Raw genomic sequence first — 26899 nt, 5'->3', positions numbered from 1 at the left:
AGAGCAAGCACAACGTTATAAGTCGCGCTGAAAACGCGGACAAAGTGGTCTAAACGCGGCGCAAGTACAGTCATGTATAACTTAATTATGCGCTCAGTTTTCCGCGGCATTAGCGCTCATATAACGGGTCCCCGTCGTACGGTCGTAGCGTCCTCAGGACGAGAGGATCTCAACTTTCGAGAGTCCATCCTCGTTTTCGTGGAGTTAATCGGGATTCCGGCCTCTACGTGTGAGAAGCTTCGCCGAGCCTCTGTGGCAGGTGAGAGGACACCGGCAATCAGAATTCTTTAACAGTTCGAGCTTTCTTACAGACAGTATTCTTACAATGACTTAATATGTGCGTTAGAATTCTGATGCGTGGTGTATGTCTCAAGTTCCACAGAGATGCCGGCCTTCTCACACTACCTTTCGTAAACAGTATTTTCGATAGTTACTATTTGCATAAGGTTTCTGGCGACGAAGGGCTATCGACCTCTGAGCAGCTCGACCCTGATCGGAAAAGCAATTACAAGTCCCCGTCGGGGCTTTTATTCGCTTTTTACCGTGTCAGGTCCCAAAGAACTCTGTGGTCAGTTCGACACAATTTAAAGTAGTTATAAGACCAATGTCTTTTCTATTTCAAAAATTCGTGTTATACTGCCAGGGAGCGTTCGTAGTCGACACGCCGGTTCTCGTGCTCTGTAGATTTAACTTCTAAATTGGATGAAGTCTTCTTGTATTCGACGTCTTCGACGATATCAGGTTATTGGATAAATAATAAAATACAAAGTATCGTGGTAGCACACCAAGCCAACAAGGTCTAGCGGAGCTAGTAGTATACGACGACTGGATCCCGATCAAACAAGCAAGCAATTTAATTAAACCCAGCCTGTGAGACATGTTCAACCTTAAGAATTACGTTCGGGTATAACAATTCATTGGAACGAGGTGTATTAACTCGAGTAAAAACCCGATCGGAAGATGTGCTGCTCTTTTATACACTTAGTGTTTGAGAATTTGCAGCAATCTTCCGCCGAGACGCCATTGACAGCGTAGTTAATAACGAGCGCTGTGATTGGCCGGCCAAAGTAACAATCTTTGTCGTGATTGGTTACCTTGGCGACATCCCCTTGTAGTTGTGATAGCTCCTCTAATTCGTTCATAAAGTAGCTCTTATAATAGATAAACATTCTCAAAGTTTAGCTTTAGGTTCTTCTTTTAAATGCCTTTTCTACATTATCAAATCCAGGTATTATCCATTCTGTTATCTTGTAATAATTTCATTAATAATGAACACATTACCCATTATACTTCTCAACTTAATTCTGCTTAAACAATGATTCTCAGATCTGTTTTCCAATATTCTTTAATACTTGGCCTTCAGAACAGTCGAAAATAATACGCAATCCAATTACATCCAAATCAAAGGGAGAAACCAGGAAAAAGTAGTAAAGACGATTCGAATGTCATTTTTTTCTAACAGGTATTTTTCAAGTTACACAAGTTGATATCCTATAATCAAATAAACTATCCTCCAATTCTTCTTAGGAATGTCAGGAATTAAAAGGTAAAATGCCACAAGAAAATAACTGTACAATCATAATAATCTAGAAAGTTGAAAGTTAGCAAGGCATTGCAAGATGTGTATATACGATATGAAAAAGGAAATATCTTCTATTAGTCAATAATAAATTGTATAGTTTTTATTGGTGTAGTAGCACCAATGACTTAAAAATATTTTTGTGTATCTAAACAGCGGCTTACATATTTAAAATATTTTACTCAGCATAAGTGAAAGACCTACCCCAACATGACTTTTGTATATTGACATAAGCACTACAAATGTTATGGTATTTCTCCTTCGTCGCAGAAAAGTGTACTTTAGACCCGTGTTTGGATTAAAGTTTAATTTTTTTCTATCGCAATGTCACTCGTTACTATTTCGTATACTAAGAAGTAATGTTATAGCCTATGTTGCGTGGTTTTCGGTAGTGTGCCAGTGATTGAAGATGTTAGAACCGCACCAGATGATTTCTCCACAACATAGGAATAAATCTGGTACGATATCGTGCATTCCTCTGCATCTGAATATACATTTTTCTGCCCAAGGGTTTTTTCCAAGGAAACTGAGGAGATGGGGATCGACTGGATCATGGGTATGGCTTAACTTTGACTGCTTACTATGTTCTAAAATTCAAACATGAAAATATTCATCTAATTGTACTTAAAAAAATGTTGGTTATAAAAAGACTTGCTTAACTGATAACTACTATTTTTAAGTAATTTTTTTCTTGAATATATATCAAAATTATTGTAATAGTTCTCTTCACCAAAATTGCCCCTTACGACGAAACCAAGTTGTTTATTGTAAAAAAGATTTCTGTAATAAACTTGGATCGTAAGATATTTGTTGAACAGATTTGTATACTGCCTTTCTTTAATCGTAGTCTGTAAGTGATGAGGCTAAATGTTTATGTAGATTAAGAATTTAACGAAAATTACGAAATAATCCATAAGGGCTATGTCTTTTTTATACTAACCACGAAGATTAGTATCACCCAGTTACTGCCTCCGATATACATTCGCTTGTATGAAGAGAACAGTAAAATCCAGATCTCATGCAGAACAAGAATAAAAGCTTTCAGCTTCCAGCCCTAGACTACATAAAAACTTTTGTAAAGTCAATCTTTTGTATGTACATTTGTTAATTTTATACCTTATGACACAAAATGAACACTTTGTATATTTATGCACTCAACCAAACTATCATCTGATATTTTTTATTATTTCAAGCAAAAAAAAAACATCATACAAAGTCAAGCAATATTTTTTTAAAGCACCCAATACATGAAAATTAAAGAATACAATAAATTATTGAAATAACAAATTGGAACTATTTGTTTTAAAACCAAAGCATAAAAAACTTCGATGTAAAGCGAATAATGTTTAACTTGTTTTTATTTATTTATGTTTTTTTAGTAGTCAGTGTAACCGCCTCTAGGCTTCATGAAAGCTTCATTTTACGTGGGCATGTTCCTAAACACATTTTCAATATTTTGTTGTGGTAAATTGTTCCATTTTTCAAGAGCAGCTTGTATTAACTGTGTGGTGTTTTGTGGATTATCCGGACGAGCTGTAATTCTTCTTTTAAGCATATCTAACAAATGTTTTATAGGGATAAGGCAGAGTAAATCTTCAGAACAGTGACAGAGTTTCCAGGAAGTCTGTAGTCACTTTGCTGGTATGTGGAGGTGCAATGTCATGCATAAAAATAAAATTTTCTTCCATTGCTCATCTCCAGAGCCTAAATATTGATTTAAGAAGCAAATCAACATATCTGTGATCTGTTGTTATTTGGATGTAAGTTAAAGGAGTTTTTTCCTCTGATCATAATGCCTCCCCAGAATATGACACTTCCTCCTTTATATCTCTGAACAGATCTGCAGTTTCCGTTCTTGCTTGTCTTCCTCCCTTTTTAAGTACACGAATTCGTCGGTCATCTGATTTTACAGAAATTCTGGTTTCCTCTGAAAATAGAACATTTTCCCAATTTTCAATGTTCCAGTTTTGGTATTTGATTTAACTGAAACACTTACACCTGTAAACTCTAAAAGTTGCCTTGATTAAAAATTTAAACGCAGAATGAAGGAATACATTATTACCGAGGGCCGAAAGTCCCTGAAAACTTCTATAATGTTTATTTTAATAAGTAATGTAATGTAATCTTTCATTGTGCGTTTAAAGTTTTCAAAAATATTTCTTAGTTTTTTAGGATTCGAAAAAAATGAATGCATTTAAAAAGCATTGGCCCGAAATTTTGCGCCTACGCTCTTAAGCGTTCCTAATTTCTGATACCTGTCATAGGTTTTTAAGATAACGCCCTACAAGTTCCCTTTTTCAAAACTTTTACTCCCTCGTTTAAAATAATTCCATTGTGAGCTTTAAAAGCTGCTGTCTGCTAATGCTTGTGGGCTGAAAGCTTTTCTTTTGATGTTAACTCGTTTTTGGTGTTCGTGTTCTCTGTTTTAGCTTTTAATTTATTCAAACTCTTTATCAATTTGGAAATTGAGAGGAAAATATAAAAGGATAGTATGCGGTACTCAAAAACTCAAGAAGAGGAACGCCATCTGCTCTGCCTGTTGTTCTTTTAACCATCGTGTTTTTTATAATAACGTTTTCTTGGAAAGTAGATTCATAAGTGGTGTAACCTTGTCTATTATGTGATCATGTTTATGTGAAGTTCGTTTTTCTTTTTAAGCTCCTCTCTATGGTGTCTTTGATTTTTCCTCTTCTGGGAGGAGTCAACAACTCATGTTAAGAGTTGTGCTAGCTTTCATGTGAATATATGTAGGGTCCCTGGTTATGTTTTTTATACAGTATATGTATGTATGGACAGCAGAAGCTGACTGAGAAATTTCAGGATCGGCTCCCTTACATATTATTCTGGCAAATGAGTTATCGAATTTTCATGTTATAGGTTTTGAAGACTGGTCTTCAACAATGAAAATTTAATTTTGACCGATCAATGAAAGTAATAAATTTTATTGATCTCACGAGAATTGTAAAAAATGGCAAAAATCGCGCAAAGTTTATTTATTAAACAGCTTTAAAGAAACTGACTTAATTTGTGCCAAAATACAAAAAGTGTAATACACTTTAAGCATTATTTCTGAGAGAACGGTTCATTCTAGGCGAAAGTGCTAATAAACATTTTTGTTCAAAATTATCTTAGCTACATTTCTTATTTGAACCATTTTTTTTCTACAGCGTACAGCTTCTTGGTAAATCGATTTTTTTGCTCCCGTTTTTACTCCCCTACGAGAGTAGTTTTAAAAGGAAGCCCAAGGGTTAAAGTGCTAAACTTTTTTGCATTTTTTTGGGGTGTCAAAATTGATATCCTCAGCAAAAGTCAGCTTGTTCGTATGATTTTTAGGGGTCAAATCTCTGACGACTGAATCATTTGCAGAAAGATAAATTAACAAATATAAATGATATATATATATCAAAACTTTTTTCAGATATAAGTAATAGAAATTGTAGTATTTACTTAATTGAAAATTTTTTTTCCGTGATTTTTCGTATGTTCTATCATGATAGGTGGATAACTCTAGTAAATAAGATTTCTCTCGGGACTGTGACGAATCCAGGAATCTGAAATTTTTTGTTAGTAATTATAGACTTGTATAAAAAAAACTATACATTTTCTGCAGATATTTCGGACTTATTTATTTTAATTATTAACAATTTAGTGTAAAAATGCCATTTTTTAGATTTTTTTCCTTACCATTAAAAAGCTTACTAATTTGAAGTAAAATTACAAAACATAAAATATAAAAAAAGCTTTAAAATGGTGATTGCTAAAAGTTGTAAAATTAATTTGTTTATTCGCAAACTGAAAAATAAGTCAAAATCGTTAATTGTTTATAGCTATGGTAAAAAATCAACCTAGATATTTGTCATTGCGCCCGTTTGTATTGTGGTATAACAAACCCTCAAAATTTCAAATCGATCCATTAACTAGTGTAAAAGTTATCTATTTTTTTATCTGAGATACCCTTTTTTTCAGTCACATTAGTCAGAAAATAATGAAAATATTGTAATTTTATGCACGGCAAGTGAAAATTTAAGAGTTAAAATGTATCAAGAAGTGAAAAAAAATTTCAACGCAAAATCTTTCAGCAGAATTACGGTCACTTTTGATTTATAAACATTTGGAATACGTTTGTACTGTTGCTCGTAGATAGATTGTTTTTTCATATCCGAAAAGCTAATATTTTTTAAATAAGTTTGAAATAAATAGAAAGTTATTTCTTTCCGACGCTATTAAGAATGTTTTGGTAATTATTTGTTTGAATTTCTCGAGTCTATAAATATATTGGTCTATAAATATATTGGTCAAAATAGGGCATCAAAATTAAGGAAATAAATTTTTGTTAGTGTCATTTTATCCGTTACTTCTTTCATAATTATTCTACTGTGTCATATTTCTTTCTTTCTAAATTAGATGATTATTTTTTAGCCCTGATAATAAAAAAATAATCACTTTCCAAACACAAAATGTAATGTAATAAACATTTATTATACTTTTTGATATCAAACAAGAAAATATCTACGTAATTATCAGTTGGTTTCGTTAAAAAAGTGAAAATATTTATCTAATCATTTTATGTATATACATTCAAGCGTGCTACTTCTTATGCCATTATTATGTTAAAACAAATATTTATGTGTTTGCAATATTTATTTTTGCGTTCTTAAACAAAGGCACTCGCATTCTTCCGCTACTTCTTGTGAAAATATTGTTTTGCTAGTCTTTGTATTGTTGTTTTGCGATAGTTTAAAGCAAACAGATACAGTTTACTCTATTATTATATTACTATTATACACATTATTTTTTTTATATTGAGTTAACACCGAAAAGCTAACACTATCAAAAAATAAACATGCTCTTATTTCGTAACGTTTTGAAAAAGTGCTGAATATATCGTTTAGAATACTCTTCTATTGAAATTAATGATATCTCGGGAACACTGTGTTAATTCGACTGAGGTAGTCGAAAAGTCGGTAGTAGAAAATTTACTGCGTAGATCAATTGCGACTTAAATTATATGAACAACTATTACTTCACATGCACCACCGTTATTTTCTGATATAACAGCTGATTTTAGACAACCTCCACATCTTTGTAAAGATCGTAAACCAACGCGAATTGAATTTTTCCATGGGTTATGATCTTTACGTTTGTATTCTGACATCTTGCATCTAAAGCCCATTCCTTTGGTGTCAAATTTTCGTGGGGTTGTATTTTCCCGATGTCTTTAAAGATTTTGATTTTTTCGGGTCTTTTTCTTTTCTATGGTTTCGTACTGCTAAGATAAATCTTGCATTTCCGTTAAGTCCTCAAAGTTTTGGCGGGGAATATAAAGCTTATATGTCGGTAGCATGTTCCTATATATTCCTTCCAGTTCTTCATTTCTGCCTTTGCTTCCTGTTTCCAATTTGCTCCTACAGTTGCAGCCAATCTACTCTGGGATAGAAAGATTTTTAAAATTTTCGCTTAAATCTGTCTGACATTGATAAACAAGAGGCCGGTGTGGCCGATACATTATTAAATAACACATATCTACTTTTGAATTTTGTGATGTTTTTTCTGGCATAATGAGTTTCAGCTAATAGTGGGCTAAGGAGTAGTACAAACAATCACGAACTGTGTCGACCATTTTTTTAAATACATGAGTATTCAGCTCATCAACTCTTCTAGATACAGTTTGATGGGAAACTGAAACACATTCAAAATTTTTGGCCATCTTTTCATCTCCAAAGGATCGCGCCATTTTAACGGCACACCGCTTGATCATTTCTCCATCTCTAAATGCTTTTTTACTTTTGACAAGCTATAAACATACTTCATATGATGCTGCTTAGCTTGATGATAGAACAGCTGTCGGTTTTGTAAATAGAGATTTTTGTTTATTCAATTCAGCTTTAAGTTCTTTTACAAGAGTATGGAGAGCTTCACCTTGATATTTTTCGTATTTTTTTTATACTTGACAACAAATAATGCACTGAGGTTTGCCTTATAATTCCATGAAAAAATATTGATTTTTCCATTTTCCTTGGAACGTACGCTTCTCTTCGAAAATTTTGCGTTTTTTTTTTTTTCACTAATTCTGAATTTAACATTCAATTTATTCGCCAGTGTTAATTCAACACAACACGTGCAGCTGACTGAAGCTAACTGCCCGCTTATCAAGAGAGGGTGTTCAATGTTAACTACTTTCTTAAGATTATGGAAAGTTAGACAGGGTTGGAATAGGTAAAAGTTATGAATGACAATATTTTTAAAATGTGTTTGCGGGGGCCGCAGTTTAACGAGCCACGGGCCGCACGCGGCCCGCGTGCCTGAGTTATAGTGGAACTATACTAACATAGTGGAGTTATCGAACAATATCGCACTTCAAACTCACCCTCTATACAAGCATAATAGATAAAGCGAAATTCAATTGACAAGTATGGCGTTTTGCCGTATTTTATTTTGTTCACGTCCACGTGCCAAACGCAACGAATACATCATTATTCCACAATTATTCAAAATATTAAGCATTATCTGGGGATGAGATATCTTTGAATTCAAGTTTAGATAAGATACACTTACACATTTATCAACTTTCTCTAAATAATCTAGTAATTATTGTATCGTTTTTATATTGGTAATTATGATTAATCTGTAGGTAAATGTTGTTTTAAGATCGGGAAAAACAAATAGTTTTAGCTTTCATTATTCATGAGTTAAGCGGTGTAAATGCTTATTTTCTTTTAACGGTAATTATTGTATTAGCATTGATTTATTTCTTAATAACTGTTGATATATACAGTAATACTCGGTATTTACGCGATATGTGAGATTAATAGTAGAAGGTAATAATTCCATGAGAACTGTTTTATAAAATGTTTAAAATTTTGAGGAATTGGAAGTGAATCATGTAGAAAGTTTATTAAAATACTTGATGTCAGAATACTTGAAAAGAGTGAAGTCAAAAATTTTTAGTGTAAAATATTTAAAAATTATTTTTATAAAAAATTATCCAAACAGATTACAATTTCAGAATGTTTTTGGTCTTATCAAACCATCATCAGTGCAAACATAGTGAGCAATTGAAACTAGCCACTAGAAAAGGTCGACGTGAAAAGATTTCGTTTCAAGGGAACACACTGAACTCAAAATAAGGACTACATCTATGTCCTAGGGAAAGTATTCAGTATGTTCCCTTAAATTGTTGATCTGCGTGTTGCTGGAATAAGTAGGAGAGGAAGGCCAAAGAAGACCTGGGGGAGACGTTTAAGCACAATATGTCGGTGAAGGGGATCGATATTGGTATGATCCAAGATGGAAACTTATGAAGAAATGTAAAAGGAAGGGAAGCCAACCCCGCATAGGGATAAACGCAAAGAGGATGATGATTCATAGAAGAATTTGAGATATAAATATTAGGTGCAAACATGGCCAAAAACTTACAGTATGATGTAGATATGAAGATAGTGTGTTCTTCATTTGGCTCATGGCTCAAGTACTAAAGAAATGTTTGATAGACATTAGCTGTAACGAAGATTCATATTCACCATGGAAAAGGATAAAACCAATTTCTGGATGTGTTAATCACAAATAGCGATATAATGTAACTAAAGTTTACAGAAAATCAACTAATACCAACAGACAATTATGCCTGAAATTACAAATATACATATGAAAAAGGGAATCATCAAATCACTATACGAATACGATAGAGCCCAAAACCAAAATACACGTTCTCCAACCAAAATACATTTCAGGCAAGTAACAAGCCTGCTAACAAAAGTTAAAAAAAAATAAACTACCCATTGTCATTTATAAACAAGATTTTATACTTTAAAATACAAGATTTAACATGGTAATTTCTTCAAAAAAGACAAAATGCATGGTTACAACAGCAAATTTACTAAGATGTAAATTGGAGCTGGAAGGTCAGATAATAGAACAAATGATGGAGTTTAAATATCTAGGCATCACATTATCTAGCTACGGAAAGCTCGAAACCGAAGTGGAAGATTAAGTGAATGGAGCAAACCGAGCCGCAGGCTGACTAAATGAAACAATATGGAGATATAAAAATATCGGGAAAGAAATGGAAGGCAGAATTTACAAAAAAGTCATCAGACCAATAATGACATACGCGGAAGAAACACGACCTGACACAGAGAGGACAAAAAGGATGTTAGTAACGAATGACAACAAATAGAGTAGTAAAGACAGCAAGAGACGGTTCCCCAATATGGAGACGATCAGTAGGAAGACCACAAAAACGATGAAAAGACAACTTACTGGAGGCACATTGAAAAACAGACAGAGTCATGTTTACATAAAAAGAAGAAGAAGAATTACACAAGATTGAAGAAAGGAAACAACAAAGCACCTAAAACCGATTCAGAAATATTCACAAGTGAATTGAAGATAAAAACAATACCAATTGTAAAAGACTTATCAAAAAAATAAAAAAGAATACGAAATAAATACAACACAACATTTTTATAATAACCAAAACACTGATATCTATTATATCTTTCCAAAACCAAACCAAACAACACACAGGAGTGAACAAAGAGAGTTTGACGATCCTAGACATACAAACATGCCTTGGATATTGAAGAGAGAGTGCAACGGAAAGATGCATCAGTAGTCATGAAAGAAATGGACAGTAAAAATCAGAAAATCAAAGCTCTTTTTTTACTAAATTAAGAAAAATGTGTAGCGAACATAATAATAGAATGTAGCTGCTCTGCTTTCTGAAAGAAGTCAGCAACAAGAAATGGAAACATTAACGAGTTAATAGCATATCATCGTATCAAAACAAATCTAAAATGTAACTCTCATTAAATTCTCAATGAATTGTGGTTTATTCCCACATAAAATAAAATTAAAATGTTTTAATGTGTAAGAGTTTGGAAAAATGTATCTTTTTTATATAAATTTTTTTTTGTATTTATTGATGCACATCTGTATTTAATTATTAAATTTGGTTAATTAGACTTTAAATAATTTTCTGATATCCAAAAACTGATCAGATTGCACAAGTATTTATGGTAATAAAAAAATCAAAAATAATTATACAAACTTGTACATATCTTTTGCCCATTTATGTCTTGTTTCTTTAATATTTCGCTACGCTTGGGCAAATGCATAAAAGTTTATTATTTTTTATAATTAATTACATCGGATAAGAGGCTAACCGACGTTTTGTAAACTGCAAGCTTACAAATTGTGCAACTGAATCAAGTCATCGATGCCTCAAGGTCGTCCCGATGGCCTTTGAGCACACACATGTTACCTTATAGAATTTCACATTCTTTTGTAACATCTGTACAAACGCGCGAAATATATGCATAAGGTGAATAACATGTTTTTTTCTAAAAATAATTTTGTCGAGACAAAAATCGCTCATTATTATATCATAGTCACGCTTAAGATCAAATTGATAACTGAAAACAAATATAATATTGTAATAATAGTAATATTATAGTAATACGGTGCCTCACTAAAACATTGCGACTCTTTTTTTGGAAAGCTATAAAGTTTTATTTTTTTTATTTAGAATCGACCGGAACAACCACCCACTAGTACTCATTATCATCATCAACCTGTATGCCTCCACCGCTAGACATAGGTCTCCCTCAGTTCTTTCTATCAGTCTCTGTCTTATGAGGCTTTCAACCAGTTATTTCTAACACGTTTCAGGTCGTCAGTCGATTTAGTTGGTGGGCTTCCTCTGCTCCGTATTGCTTCTTGTCTTGGTCTTCACTATTACGTTTTGTCCATTGGTAGCTAGATAATCTGGCGACGTGTCCGTGATCCATTTTACCGACGCGATTTTTTTCTTGACGTCTGTTGTTTTTGTTCTACGACGTATTTCTTCGTTTGGGATTCAGTCTCTCAGAGAGACACCCAACATCTGGCGCTCCGAAGCCCTCTGAGTTACGCGAATAGTATTCATTACCTTTTTCTGTGTTAATGTTTCCGCTCCATAAGTGAGTACAGGTACCACACATTGGTCAAAGATTTTCCTTTTGAGGCGTGTGGGTAGATCCGATTTAAATATTTAAATACATAGTCCTAAGTACTTATACGATGTATCTGCACAATATCCCTTCCATCAATAGCAATATTTCGATTTAGCACCAGATTAGTCATTATTTGCGTTTGTTCATATTAATCTTTAGTCCAACCTCCAAGTAAGCATGATATAATTTTTCAAACATTATTTCATCATCCATACGATCGGCTATAAGGGGGATGTCATCTGCAAATCTCAAATGACCGAGCTTCTCTCCATTCATGTGCAGATGTGCCTTCTAACAAGTATGTTCTAAAAACGTCGTGAATAGCTTTGGAGAGACGGTGTCTCCTTGCCGTACTCCTCGCTGTATACAGAATTTATTTGTGTCTTAACGGAATAATCAGAACAGAAAGTGTGCAACTCCGTGAAAAACTTACGAATTCCCGTTGGAGAAAAGTGTTAGATAAGGAGACACGATGTGACCCAACCTCTTCATATAGTAGTTCTGGAGTATGCTTTAAAAAACTCGATACAATTAATACCCGGATAAATAGCCAATTATTTACACAACGCCGAAGTAATGTATGTGAAATTTTGTAACGCTGTTACAAAATTGTCACACCCCACAAAATGTGGGGTGAAACCAACCCCAAGTTGAAGATATACTCATTCCTATATCTAGATTTTCATAATAATATGTAATGGTATAGCTTCAGGATACATTACGGTAATAAATTCCAGAAGACCATTTGCTAGTAATACTTTACTATTGAACATAATATAGCCAATTATATCAAATAACAATTTTTTTTTTCGAGAAAAAAAAATGTGTATTGTGACCGGAGAATCAATACATTTCTATCGAAATTAACCGTATGAAAAGAAGAAACTAAAATATAAGGAGTATCTAGCTTGTCAAAGAAAAAAGCAGAATCAAATTCTACAGATTAATTATGAGTTATCAGTTTTTAAAGTTGGAGCAATTTTCGTAGTATGTCACACAGTGTTCTAAACACAAAAAAACTTCATGCCTAGTACCTACCATGCCTTCATACACACACGTATCTAGTTTTCCTGTCTTTATTTCTGGGACATTTTGAACACCGTCCCTGCTGATTAGGTTTCCTCTTTTTTTGCAGGCGGTTCGGAATTTTCATCTAAAATCTTTCGGATACTGCTTCTCAACTCTCTAGATAATCTAGGGTTACTCATTCTTTCTCTTTGATGTTCTTCGATCGATTGGAAACTCAGTTTCTTTAGGAAAAGCCTTCTAGCAACGTTAGGACCATGGTTGTTTTGTCTGTGAATGATCTGGCTATTGATTCCTGCAGTGTTCATTCTTCTTCTTTGAGTACCGTTCCCAAGTTTTAGGCGTGGGTAGCTTCCATGACGAATTGCCAATATCGTTCTCGATCTTGCGCGACATGTAATAATTCATCTGCTGATAAGCCAGTCCATTGACGAAGGTTTCTGAGCAATGAGTATTTCTTCCTACCAATACTTCTTTTTCCTTCGATCTTTCCGTTGAGTATCAACTGCATTATCCTGTATCTGCTTCCTCTCATTATATGCCCCAGATATTCGAGATTTCTCTCATTTTTCTTCTTTATTAAATCGCCTTCACCTTGACCTACTCTGTTTAAGACTTCTCTGTTTGAAATGTGTTGAACCCATGATATTCTGAGCATTTTACGATATAACCACATCTCGAAGTCTTCTAATTTGTTCATCATGTTAACGTTCATAATTCAGGTTTCACATTCATACAGTAATGCAGGATACACGTAACATTTTAGGAACTTAATTCTCAGCTGTAAGTTCAGCTGAGAATTGCTCAAAATAGATCTAAGTTTCATAAATGCTCCTCTTGCAATTTCTGGCAAAAATTATTTCTGAGTAAACGTTAAACATCGCTGGGGATAACACACAACCCTGTCTAACACCTCTTTGAATACAAATTTTGTCTGTTTCTTTGCCGTCTACCAGAATAGAAGCTTCTTGATTCCAATATAGATGTTGTAAAAGTCTCAGATCTTTATTATCTATTCCAATCATTTCTAGATGTTCGAACAGCTTACCATGTTGAATCCTATCAAACTCCTTCTCAAAATCTATAAAACAGACGTAAATTGGTCCATGATCGTTGAAGTAGTGTGAGCATTGAGAACAAAGCTTCCCTTGTTCCCAATCCTTCTCTGAAACCGAATTGTTTATTTGCCATTGTGTCTTCACATTTCTCCTTTATTCTATTAAGAATTATCCTAAGAAGTAGCTTGAGAGAGTGACTCATGAGACTAATTAGTCTAAAGTCTTTACATGATGATGTATTAGGTTTTCTTGGAAGTGGGATAAATGTAGACTCCAACCATATTCGTGGCAGTGTTCCAGTTTCGTGTATGTGGTTATAAATGTTTGTTAGTTCTGAGACATTGTCGTCGTCTAGAAGTTTGAGCCAGTCTGATGGAATTTGGTCAGGGCCTGGAGATTTCCCATTTTTGCTTTGTTTTATGGCTTTCTCTACTTCTGCTTTAAAAATACTAGGAACAGTATTCGTATACTTTGTGGTGTTAAGTGGTGGCCTCGTATCCAGGAAGAGCTCTTTTATGTAGTTGGTCCATTCTTCCTTTTTTTCGTTTATGTCGAGAATAATTTGAGTTTCTCATAAAGAGAGGAGTTCTTTTTCTCTGAGTGTAGGTAATTTCTTTAAGTTTTTTGTGTACATTAAACTCGTCATGTTTTCTTTGTAGTTCTTCCATCTCACGACATCTCTGCTCCATCCAGGCCTCTTTTGCTCGCTTAACCTCGGTATCTTATTTGTCGATATATTTCTCTATATCGAGTCTCATCTTTATTTTTACAATTTCTTCTTTGCTGAATAAGGTCTAGTATGGTATCGGTCATCCAATCCTTTTTCTTTACTGGCTCTTTTTCTGATTTCAAAACTTCGTCTGCTATGGTAACCATGGCGGAATTCATTATATCTATATTTTGTTCGATATTTTCTTGTTCAGATCTTTCTAGCAGTTTTTTAATGACACGATTTATCTTATTTAAAAACGTATCTGCTATTTCGGCATTTCTTAGGAGTCGATTATTATGTTTTTTCTGAGCCGTCGGTGTTTTTATTATTTTTAATTTTAGTTTGAATCCAGCACAGAGCAGATTATTGCTCAATTGCTCAATTTCTTCTTCTGGTTTATCAGCTATTGGTGCATAGACTTGTATTATATTAATATTCATTAATTTATTTTGCAGTTGTATCATCATGATGCGATCATTGAAAGGAACGAAATTTCTAATGCAGTTACGAATTTCTTCTTTGACAATAATTGCGACTCCGTTACGTCTGGATCCTTCTGCCTTTCCCGAGTGGTAGACAAAGTATCCATTGCTCTCGAATATGTTTGACCCTAGCCATTTCGTCTCGCAGATACCTAGGATAGGAATGTCTAGTCTGGCCATTTGCAGCTGAATTCTGTGTAGCTTCGCGCCTTCATACATAGTTGTGACCTTCCACGTAGCTATCTTGTGGACTTACACGACACTGGGTTTTCGTGTGTTTACGACCTGAGAGGCCCCGTGATCTGGTTGTGATTTTCTTCCCCTGTCGGATCCAATCTTGTCATGTCTTATGCTGGCTACTTTGGACGAAGATGGCCTACATGCACCTTTTGGTTCGGTACCACATTTCGTAAGATACGGTGTTACTAGACACCTTCGAAATTCTAGTTGTGGAATAGGATCATGGGATCTGTTATAAAGGTACCAAGCATTTTGAATAGTTATGTCCAGCATCCATGTAAATAGACGCCACCACCATTTTTTAGAACGAATTTCTACTCGGTATCTAGCTACATTTTAGTCCATAAGGTCAGTTCCTCCCATTGACGAATTATATTTTCCATCCAAATGTGGACGTGGCACCTGGACAATTTTTTTCTCACCCTGAGAAAACCGTTTCACAATATTTATGGTCGCGACTCCATAGCAGGTTAAAGCAACTATAACAATATTGTTGTCAAGACAACGAACGAAAATGATTCCATTTTGGCGATCTAATATAGAGAAAACCTCGCCTCTTGAATGTTTTTTTCAATTTTTGTCTGGCAATGGAATATCTCGCGGCAAACGATTATCTCTGATAGTTCCAGTACACGACATACATTGATCTCTCATATTGGAAAGTAACGATGGACTTGTAAATAAGTTGTCGGTGTACAATTTATAGGAAAGATTTTTTGACCCTCAAGGAACTCCCTCAACATTGAAACTAACGAAGCAGTTGCCTTTCCATTCCTTCATCATTGACCGTACTATTGAGATTTTTGCCTTGATATAAATCAAAGTTTAAGAGATATCCTGCCTTAGTGTTCAATGACCACAGTTTGTACCCAAAACGTATGGGTTTTCCTCTTATAAACTGTTTACAACTGTGCCTACCAAAGTATTTTACCATACTCTCATCATAATTGATTTCTGATTCGGGCATAAAATGTTGTAAAAATTTATTTTTTAGCATATTCATCAAAGGGCGGATTTTCCAGGCTTTGTCGTTTTCATCTGGTTTACTGTTAGCAAAATACAAAAATTTCATCACTTGTTCAAACCTATTTTTTCTCATTGCATTTTTCATGAAATCATTGCCCATGTCACGTTTTAAGTCCCAGTAGTGCTTTCCAACTGGCTTGTGGTTGTATCCACTCAAAATTAGAATAGCAAGAGCACACTTTACCTCTTCTCTAGTGATATTTATATCTTGGGCTTTAGATAGGCTTAATCTATTCGGCACTGAAAAACTTCAGGTTCTTCTTTATCATAAATATCATACAAGATGGCGTCTGATAGTGAAGTCGCACTTTTAACAGCGGAACTAAACAAGCTAAAAAATCAGGAATTAATTGACATAATAGTGGATTTTAAGTTACCGCTGTTCGGTTCTAATCCTAAGTAATCAGAGTACCTTAATAGATTAACACAGTTCTTCCTTTTCTTCTGTTTTTTTTTCCATTTCGAACATTTTATTAAATCAAGTTGGCTTAAATCGTAATATTTTAAAGTGTAGAATCTACGGTTTCTGTGTGTACAATTACTTAAGGACCACATTGTATATTGAATAACAGTGGAGAAAGTACTAACAAAGACTAACAAAGAAAGAGGACATAAACATAATAATGGGCGACTTTAACGCCAAGGTGGGTAAAGGAAGATATGAAGACATAATTGGAGAGTACGGCCTTGGAGTTAGAAATGAAAGAGGCGACCTGCTGTGTGAATTCTGCCAGGAGAACGGTTTTGTCATCATGAACACATGGTTTTAGCTCCCACCTCGTAAGTTATATACTTGGAAATCACCAGGAGACCGTCCAAATCGAATAATTAGAAACCAAATTGACTACGTTTTAATAAACAGAAGATTTCGTAACGCTATCAAAAGAATCGCAGCATATCCAGGTGCTGATATTGCATCCGATCATAATCCGCTAATAGCAGATGTGAGGTTAAAACTAGCAAAAATTAAGAGAACAAATACAAACACCAGCACGCCTATAAATACAAGAGAACTGATGAGAGACGAAAATCTGAAGAAGAGTTATGCAAATCAAATTAATGAAAGAATGCGAATAATAGAACAAAATGATGATATCGAAGAGATGGTCAATGATATTAAAGGAACGATTCTGGCAGTAAACAGGGAAGTTGAAACACAGATCAGGAAGAGAAAGCATAACGAATGGATGACGGACGAAATTATGGATCTAATGGAAAAGCGAAGGCAACATAAACAACAACGTAATCAAGACAAATACAAACAGATACACAAAGAAATTCGCCAGAAAATTAAGAAAGCAAAAGAACGTTGGATGGTGGAAAGGTGCAACGAAATAGAACAATTGCAGGAAAAAGGAGATAGTTTTGGACTACATAAGAAGATCAAAGAAATATCGAATATACACAAAAGCCACCACAGAACAAGAATACGGAACGACAGAAACGAATACATAGAGTCAGAAGAGGAGATAGCAATGGCGTGGAAAGAATACGCAGAAAGACTTTTTAATGACGAAAGACCAACACAACCAACGCGCAAACTTCCTTCCGAAAACTTATCAGGGCCATCAATAATGCGAAGTGAAATAGAATATGCAGTTAGAACCACAAAGATGCATAAAGCAACAGGTCCAGATAAAATTAATATAGAAGCAATAAAACTACTAGACGAGGAGAATATCGAAATCTTGGTAAAGCTGTTCAATAGAATTTATGATACTGGTTACATTCCGCGAGAATGGCTGCAGTCATCCTTTGTGATGATTCCAAAAACAGCTAATGCCACAAAATGCAATGAACACCGCTTAATCAGTTTAATGAGTCACTTGCTGAAACTCTTTCTTAGGATATTACACTCAAGAATATATAAGATACTAGAAGAACTTAGCGGGTCAACACAATTCGGTTTTAAGGGAGGACTAGGAACAAGAGAGGCAATTTTATGTTTGAACACTTTAATACAAAACTGTTTAGATCAACGAAAAGATGTCTACCTCACCTTCATCGACTACGAGAAGGCATTTGACAATGTTAAACATGATATCATGATGGAACTACTACATAGGGCCAACATTAACCAGAAGGAGATCAGAATTATTCAGAATCTATACTGGAACCAAATGGCAAAGGTGAGGATTGATCAAGACCAATATACGGATGAATTTGAAATCCGGAAAGGTGTCCGCCAAGGCTGCATACTCTCTCCGATGCTTTTTAATTTATATGTTGAAAATATATTTGCGGAAGCATTAGAAGACACGGAATTAGGCATTAAGGTGAACGGCATACCAATTAGTAACCTACGCTATGCGGATGACACAGTGATTATAACTGATAAATTGGAAGATCAGCAGTTATTACTCGATAGGGTGAATAGCATAGGTAAAAAATATGGCCTCAAAATCAACATTTTGAAAACGAAATATATGGTCATTAGCAGAAACCCTCCAGAAAACCCGATAATATGCATAGGTGACGATCGCATAAAACGCGTGAAAACTGTTAAATACCTTGGCACCACAATCAATGACCAATCGGATCCACAACAAGAGATAAAAACCCGAATACAAATGGCAAGACAAGCTTTTGTAAAATTCAGACCGCTTCTATGTAATCAAAACCTACATTTCGAAATACGCTACAGAATGGTCAAGTGCTACATATGGTCCATCTTGCTTTATGGCATGGAAACGTGGACTTTGAAAAAAACATCTATCAACAAACTTGAAGCATTTGAAATGTGGTCATTAAGAAGAATGATGCGCATACCTTGGGTGGATAGAGTTCGAAACGATGACGTCCTTAAGAGAGCCGGCGTGGAAAGAAAACTCTTAAATTAATTAAAAAACGCAAGATTGGTTACCTTGGGCACATATTGAGAGGAGCAACATATGAAATACCTCAGTTAATCCTACAAGGGAAGATCGAAGGTAGAAGAGGAGCCGGCCGCAAACAATTATCCTGGTTAAGAAATATTAAAGAATGGACAGGAATACACAATACAGGCGAGCTGTGTCACGCCGCCAAGAACAGAATTCTAGTAATGAGATAGTCGCCTACGCACTTTGGTGTATGGCATGTGAAGAAGAAGGAGAAAGTACATAGCCCTGACGAACTCCTCTTTTTATTGGCAATTCTGCGGTCAGACGATTATCTATTTTGATCGACGCCATTTGATCCCAATATAATTAAAGGTTAAAGTACGTTTATTGACGTTTCAATTTCCACTTCGGAAATCGTTCTCAAAATACAAACACTAATAAAAATAAGCTTCTTATCTTGCTCGCCTTTCCAGAATCTTTCTGGTCCATCTAACATCCGTCAATTTGGCAACATGTCCGGCTCAAGCCTATTTAGCCATGGCTATTCTTTTAGCTGCATCCGTGACTCCGGTTCTTCTTCTTATTTGTAGGTTTGATACTTTATTTTTCGTTTTTCTGACTACCTCATGTATTTATCAAATTTTACTGTTAAAGTTATATTTAATGGAAAACACGAATTGTCAATGCTTTATTTTATTTACAAAATAACCGAAAGTAACTTTGCCGATTTATGCTTGATTAAGCGTACGAAATGGCGTATGGTATTGCTGATAGTTCAAATGTGAAGAAACTTGAGTGTAATGTGTGTTTATTGCCGATGAGTCAATCAAGCATATACAACATCTACAATAATCAACATTTTTTCATGTTTATGAATAAATACAGTACGTGTTGTTATTTATATTCAGACCTACGTATTCAAATATCACACGCCCGAGCGGAATTTTGTAATTGATTTTTTAATACACAACATGCCATAGGGAATGGTATATTGTATTTCAAAAACCTAAATATTTATAAACCATTTGAAAGACAGTATTAGAGAGACGGCAGAAAAATACAAAAAAAACGTTAATCAACTCAAGTAAAACAAGAAAGTACGTATATACGTATTATACTAATATCCATAATAAGTCACGTATTATAAACAAAACAAATGTGTTCTCCCATCTTCCCACGCAATATATCATCGAATTTGTTTTTAATGGATGTATCTTTGTTTCATTTTTAAATAATATTTATTTTTTTTTTGTTACAGAGTCCCGTAGGAACGTCAGATTCTTTGGACCAATCTTTATCGAGCGGAGTAGACATGCGTACCAGCGTAGTGCGAGTGGCTGAAGATTACACGAAGAGGAAAAACGTGCTTAGAGTATCCTCCGTTAAACCGTGTAGATCTGAGTTTCTGCTTCAAGCCGATAGTTCAGAAGATTTCGCAGATTGGGTCAAAAAGTTGCAGGAACAAGTGGCGGCAAGCACTGAGGCAGAGTTGGTGAGTAAAATTTCACATTACCGTATTATATATTATGGGAAACCTTTCTCCTTATACTGAGAAAACAGAATACTGTATATAGTAGGTCTAGTTTACTATTGTTGCTCTTTGATACTTGTTGCAGCTGTTTGAACGCAGCTGCTGCAATGTTTTTCTACCAAAAGTTATTTATTCCTCTAAATTTTTTTATGTATATATCATAAGTTGTGGGCCAATGCGGGGCTGTCTTGTTTAATTACATTACTTAATTTTCTTTTCAATTATCCTTTTCTGTAAATACATTTATCCATCTAAGCATTTTCATTTTCGCCACATATATTCGTTGTTGTTTCTTTTTAATTGCGTACTATACAGTTCCGTATATCAGAACTATCTTGCGGCAGTTTTGTAGAATTTTCCTTTTAGTTTCATTGGAATCTTCGATCTCCATATTTCTCCATCCAAAGTTATCTTATTTTTAGTAGTAACTTTATTTTTAAATAAACATTCTAGATATTTTGATATTTTCCTAATAAGTTTTTTAACTTTTCCTTCAAGAGGGACTTTTGAAAATTTCAAAGGATTTTTTTTAATTTCCTGGGACAGAATTCGTGTGACTTGCTGATTTTACAATGCTACTAGTAGAGTAGAGTAGAGTAATTTTTTTATAACGTTGTGTGTGTTTGGTTTACCACTTGATTCTAGTCTAAAACCCGCCACTCACGTTCCAACGGCGCAGTACGATTTTGTCGAATGCAATTGCAGTACAATAATGTTGAAAATCGGATGGGAACACAGACGTACCGATTTTGCAGTATGAGTTTTACTCAATTTCTCACTCACTCTATTTCAAATCAGAAATATGTCAGATAACGATATCTTTTAGCGGCTCTTGCTCTTTGTATAAACGAACAAAATACAAGAAACGTAGGTGGTCGGGCAAATATTGGTTGCTGAAAAGGCATACATACTGTCACGTACATTCATTAGAAGAATTACGATTATATCCAAATAATTTTAATTCCCTTTGGAACATGTTTGAAAATTATTGATTTTCTTTTTTACCAACTCTTCATTAGTATCTGCTTTCACTTCTTGAAATTTGGCAACCAAAATATTCACACCGCTTTTTTTTCTAGCGATTTTGTCATGATATGATGTCGATTTTATTTTCCAAAGACATTCTTGTTCTTTATAAATGTCAAAGAAATTTCTTAAAAACTTCTAGCTGTTATTTTCGAAATTTACCAGCAAATGATTTTTTGCAGTCATACGATTTTGTCATTGTCACAATATACACTCCGTTCGCTGTATCTTTGCACATCATAGTTGTACGAATTAAATCAAAGCGTTTAAATCAAACGTAAGTCTTTTCTAGATTCATGAAATAATTAGGAAATGTTTAATATCCCGTTAAACGTATTTATAGTGACTGTTTTTGTTTATTTATTGTACTGGATGTTAAAAACTCATTATAGAATCGTTTTGAACGTAATTTTGAGTTTTATACATATTCAACGTTATTATGATTATTGGAATAAATGCTCTATTTGAAATACTGTAGTCGAGAAAGATTGACCCAAGATCAAACAGCTTAAATTCTCATATTTATTTATTTATTTATACACCAAAGCATCTAACAGCCGAAGCCAGTTACTGGATTAAAAAAAAAGTTCTCATTCAAAATACAATATTAAACATTTACATCGTATACATATGGCATTCCATTTTTAAGCTTAAGCATAACAAAATGCCCTAAAAGATAAAAAACTCTTGTGCATGCTTTTCGAACTAAGTTACTAACACAAAAAAAAATTAATTAAACTTTACAAAACAAAACAATAAAAACAATGGGAAAAGAAAAGTTTCGAAAATACATTAATTTGTAGAAAACTTCAAGGGTGTTACAAATTAGTGCTCAATCTGTTCGGCTAAAATAATACGACTTTCATTATGTCGCATATCTAGAGACTCTGTATTTATTTTTTATACTAGCTGGTTTTTATCAATTTTTTTACTTGTGTATCGAACTTCTCTGTAGTTTCCAAAATAAAGTGTGGAAAGTTATGTGTAAAAGGTTTCATTGCCTATTTCCACAAATATGACTAAACGACTAAATTATTAAAATAAATTGAAAAAAAAATATCAAAATTATATATTTCCTTCACTTTCAGAATTCTATCTCCAGGATTTATTATAATAGGTTGAATATCAATATTTTGAATAATTTCATGAGTATGTCTTACACATTTTTCCCAAATGTCTCCATTACATTGATTAAGCGCCTCTTTCCACATATTTATAACAGCACTATCAGAATACCCGTCCCTACCAATATGCTTTTTGTAATATGACTTGCAATTTGCCCAAATTAATTCAATAGCGTTGAATTCGCAATGTAAGGAGGTAGTCTCAACACTTCATGACCATGCTCTCTTAGTAACTCATCGATAACATACACATTTTCTTTTTTATTCATTTTTGCAACTTGTAATAATTCAGGTTTTGTAAATTTTTGGTCAAATTGGATGTTATTTGTTGTCAGCCAGGTAACAATTTCATCTTTCTTTGAAGCAGTGGTAGGTTGCTTTTCTAAAAGAACACTATGATATGGAGCATTATCCAGTACAATCAACTATTGTTCTTCTAAATTGGGAGTTACTTGTGTCCTTATCCACTTGATAAAAATGTTGTTGTTCATTTCTCAATGTTAATCAATATGTTTAGACTTAGCACAAAACAATAAACTTGCTTCAGAAACAAATCCTTTAGAAGAACCAGCGTGAACAATTATGAAACGTTTACCATAAAAACTTTCTGGTTTACGTACACTTTTGCTACTAGTGTCTTGCCAGGAAGTTGTTTTATTTCCTTTTGAATAAATCCATGTTTCATCCAAAAAAAAAACAAGTTCTCTTGGATGTACATTTTCCAGGTTTTCAAAGTACTTACGAAAGAATTTTGCTCTTAAAGCAGCAATATTGGTTCGTTCGACTAATGATCTTCGATTGTCATCCTTTTTATATTTAAATACTATATCTCTCAGTACAATGCTCAAGGATGTTTTTCCCATAGTAACAACTTCTTTTTCTTCTAATTCACATTTCAAACTTTGTAGACTAACATGCTTTTCTAAAAAAAAAAATACAAACTAGTAATAATAGTGAAACTTTATTTTAGAAGTGTTAATTTTGATGTGAAACATCTATTGGCTGGAGTATAAACCAGATCGTTTTTATTTTGTACAATATCAACTTATACTTACTTTGTAGGTACATATTGTACACAGTGTTTCGTATTGCCATTTTAGTTCCTTCAGGCAGATCAGTTGTCTTGCTTTTACGACGACGTCTACTTTTGCCTGGACTTGAAAGGACAGGATTGCTTTCTTTTCGTTTTTTAATTGTACATACTGTACGCCGTGATACAGTAGACAATTAAAATGCTATATTTTTTTTCTCCCATTCGATTAATTAATTTTTGAGTAAAAAAATTTAATTTGACTATTAATTAAAAGTGTAGCAAAGTGAACCATCAACGTAAAAAAATGCAACTTTTCTTGCAAAAATTTAATCTTTTTGAACAAACATTTAACAAACAAAACGGATTTGATTCAAACAGAAAAAATCAGTAACGGTTTTAAACAATTAGTTCGTTTTGTTTAGAGAAAAATTTTCATCCTGTACACTGTTGAAAACTCTAATAAGCATTTTGTAAATAAGACAAATAGGCAATTAAAATGACATATTCTTCTCCACATGATTATTTAATTTTTAATTAAAAAATCAAATTTGACTTTGAATTAAAAGTTCAGCAAACTGAACCACCGATTTAAAAAATGTGACTTTTTTTGCAAAAATTAAATATTTTTGAAAATCTGTTTAATGTATTAATACTTACATTGACCGTACTGTACATCTTAGATATTACAACCCTTTTGCCAATTTCCAGAATATCAGAAGGTACAAATTCATCGTTAGTGTTGTTTCATTGTCTCAGATTTCTATTTTATCTTTTCCCAAAAGAAAAGTGCATTCATTATGTGGTTCAGTTTGCCGTACTTTTAATTCATATCCAAATTTTATTTTTTTAATTAAAAATTAAGTAATCGCCGGGGGAAAAATAAATATGCCAGTATAAATTTAGAAAATTCTTATGAGTTTTCAAAAACCGTGTAACGGGTGAAACTTTTTTAATGAACAAAACGAACTAATTTTTTAAAATGGGACCTGATTTTTTACATTTTGAATCAGGTGCATTTTGATTTTTAAATGCTTATTTAAAAGTTTGTTCAAAAAAATTTAATTTTGCAAGAAAAATTACATTTTTTACATCTATGGTTGACTTTGCTAAACTTTTAATTCATAGTCAAAATTAATTTTTTTAATTAAAAATTACATAACCAATTAGTGGGGGAAAATTAATATGGCAGTTTAATTGTCTATTTGTCTAATTTATAAAATTTTTATTAGAGTTTTCAAAAACCGTATACAGGTTGAAATTTTTGCTATGAACAAAACGAACTAATTTTCTAAAGCTAGACATGATCTTTTTCTAGTTTGAACAAATCAACTGATTAGTTGGTAGTAGTGTAACGTTTGACCAAAATATGAAACACATCCAACTTACCATTCAAAAGTTATGACGAATAGAACTGTCATTAAAAATGTGCAACTCATCCTGTATATTATTAAACAATGGGAGCAGATACTTGTTAATGGTCATTTGTTATTTCCCATAAGAGGAGTATCCGTAGGAGTATATACAGTTCCTCATGACTCACCCTGTATAACGGAAATGAAATTTTCACTGTGTATGTTAGCGTCTTAAGAAGAAGCAAGCTAGAAAAACGATAATATGTAGATATAGATTATAGTTTGGAAAATCCAAGCAACGGGCAGAGCAGAATGGCGCAGAAAGCTGTATTCAAACACATCAATCACGTCACAGTTCCGGCGCCGAACCGGTACCGTCCCGTCACAGAACTATTCGTTTCGTGTGTTCGTACACACCCGAAATGTATAAAGGTCGATTCAAATACATTAGTCACGTCACAGTTTCGGCGTCGAACCGTTACCGTCACGTCACCGATTCGTTTCGTGGGTTCGTACACACCCGGAATGCATTTCTTCGGCCACCAATCTGTTGAAAAGATGGCAAGTTTCTCGGATGAAGAATTAACAATAATAATTGCTATTTTTGGATGAAGAAATATGTTGTTGTTTTTTTTTGTTACAGTGAAATAAAAATAATAAAGAGAAGTTCATTACCTTGTCTTTTCATTTGTTCTCCGATGTTTTTCCAAATATTACTTTTGAAAATAAATGTTCATGTATTTTGCTTGCGACAAATCATGTAAAACATATTTTCTCATACATTCTAGTAATTGTTTGTCGTTCAAAATATATCGTCGCGGAGATTATAAAACGGACGTTAGATGGGTCAAAACCTGCTTGGAAACTGTTCGGCTACGAATGAATGTGAACGCCGGCGACATATTTCTATTAAAGAATATTTTTTATGGCGGATTGCCGTCGGAATTGTGACGTGACGGGACCCATGTGTTTGAATCGACTTTTAGGGCTGTAGCACTGGGATGATGATGATAATGACTGTTTATAGCAAGATCATGTTCATTAAATATATTTACATCTCTGTTAAAGTTATTATAATCACACACAATCTTCATCATCTTATAAGTATTTTTATCAACTAATAAATTTATATAGATTATATCTGTCGCTATATTAGGATATGGTATCGAAATTACTTTATTATATTAAAGTTTACAATGGTTCAGGAGTGTTTTAAGACAGTTTTAATCTTATGAAGGTTGTCTAACAGTTTACGTGGGAAAATCTATGCTAGAATATCTTCTAAAAAAATAAGCGACGGCACACAAATGAATGCTCAGCATATGCACTTTATATTCTAAAAATGTTTTTAGCGATAAAGATTAAATAATAATAAATTAAATAATTTCTAGTACTTAAATTCGCTAAAAAATAAATATAATTTGTTTTTAAAATTTTGTGAAAATGTAGGAAAGGGCATTGTTTTAATTGTATCTTTTTCCGTGTAATCACCACATACTAGCTTTACCATAAAATGCATATAATAATTTTTAATCATTTGTTCAATATCATTTACACAATTAGTGTAAATCTCAATATAATTAAAATTTTTGCAAAGTTATTGGTGATAATGTTGTTTTTAACTAATTTACTTTATAATTGTTAATCAGTGTATTTTAATAAACCTTGTTAATGTAAGAAACCTTGAAGGTAACCCACTTAAATCTTAATATATTTTATTAATATACGTTTTTAGGTCATTAAAGGGTTTCAAAAATTCTTCATGGTCTTTGTGGCTATTGAATTGTTTACATATTTTCAATACATTTTCCATTATTCGGTTTATATGTTGCCCCTATTCTATGTTTCTGCTTTTAGTTCGTCATTTATTTTTTGGACCAGTGTTTCCCACTTGAC

At 33.5% G+C, this 26899-nt stretch overlaps 1 protein-coding gene across 7 annotated transcripts in view; it reads left to right on the top strand.

Moving 5' to 3' along the window:
• The window catches only part of RhoGAP19D (Rho GTPase activating protein at 19D), a 517193-nt gene that overhangs the window by 455834 nt on the left and 34460 nt on the right, over positions 1–26899 (top strand). For all 7 annotated transcript variants that reach the window (XM_072532354.1, XM_072532351.1, XM_072532352.1 and 4 more), the window contains one exon: positions 20196–20429. In XM_072532354.1, coding sequence (XP_072388455.1) covers positions 20196–20429 — 234 coding nt within the window. The remainder of the gene's footprint in view (positions 1–20195; positions 20430–26899) is intronic.

The sequence above is a fragment of the Diabrotica undecimpunctata genome, chromosome 5, assembly GCF_040954645.1.
Source record: "Diabrotica undecimpunctata isolate CICGRU chromosome 5, icDiaUnde3, whole genome shotgun sequence".
Lineage (NCBI taxonomy): Eukaryota > Metazoa > Arthropoda > Insecta > Coleoptera > Chrysomelidae > Diabrotica > Diabrotica undecimpunctata.
This window is presented reverse-complemented; position numbering and strand designations above follow the sequence as displayed.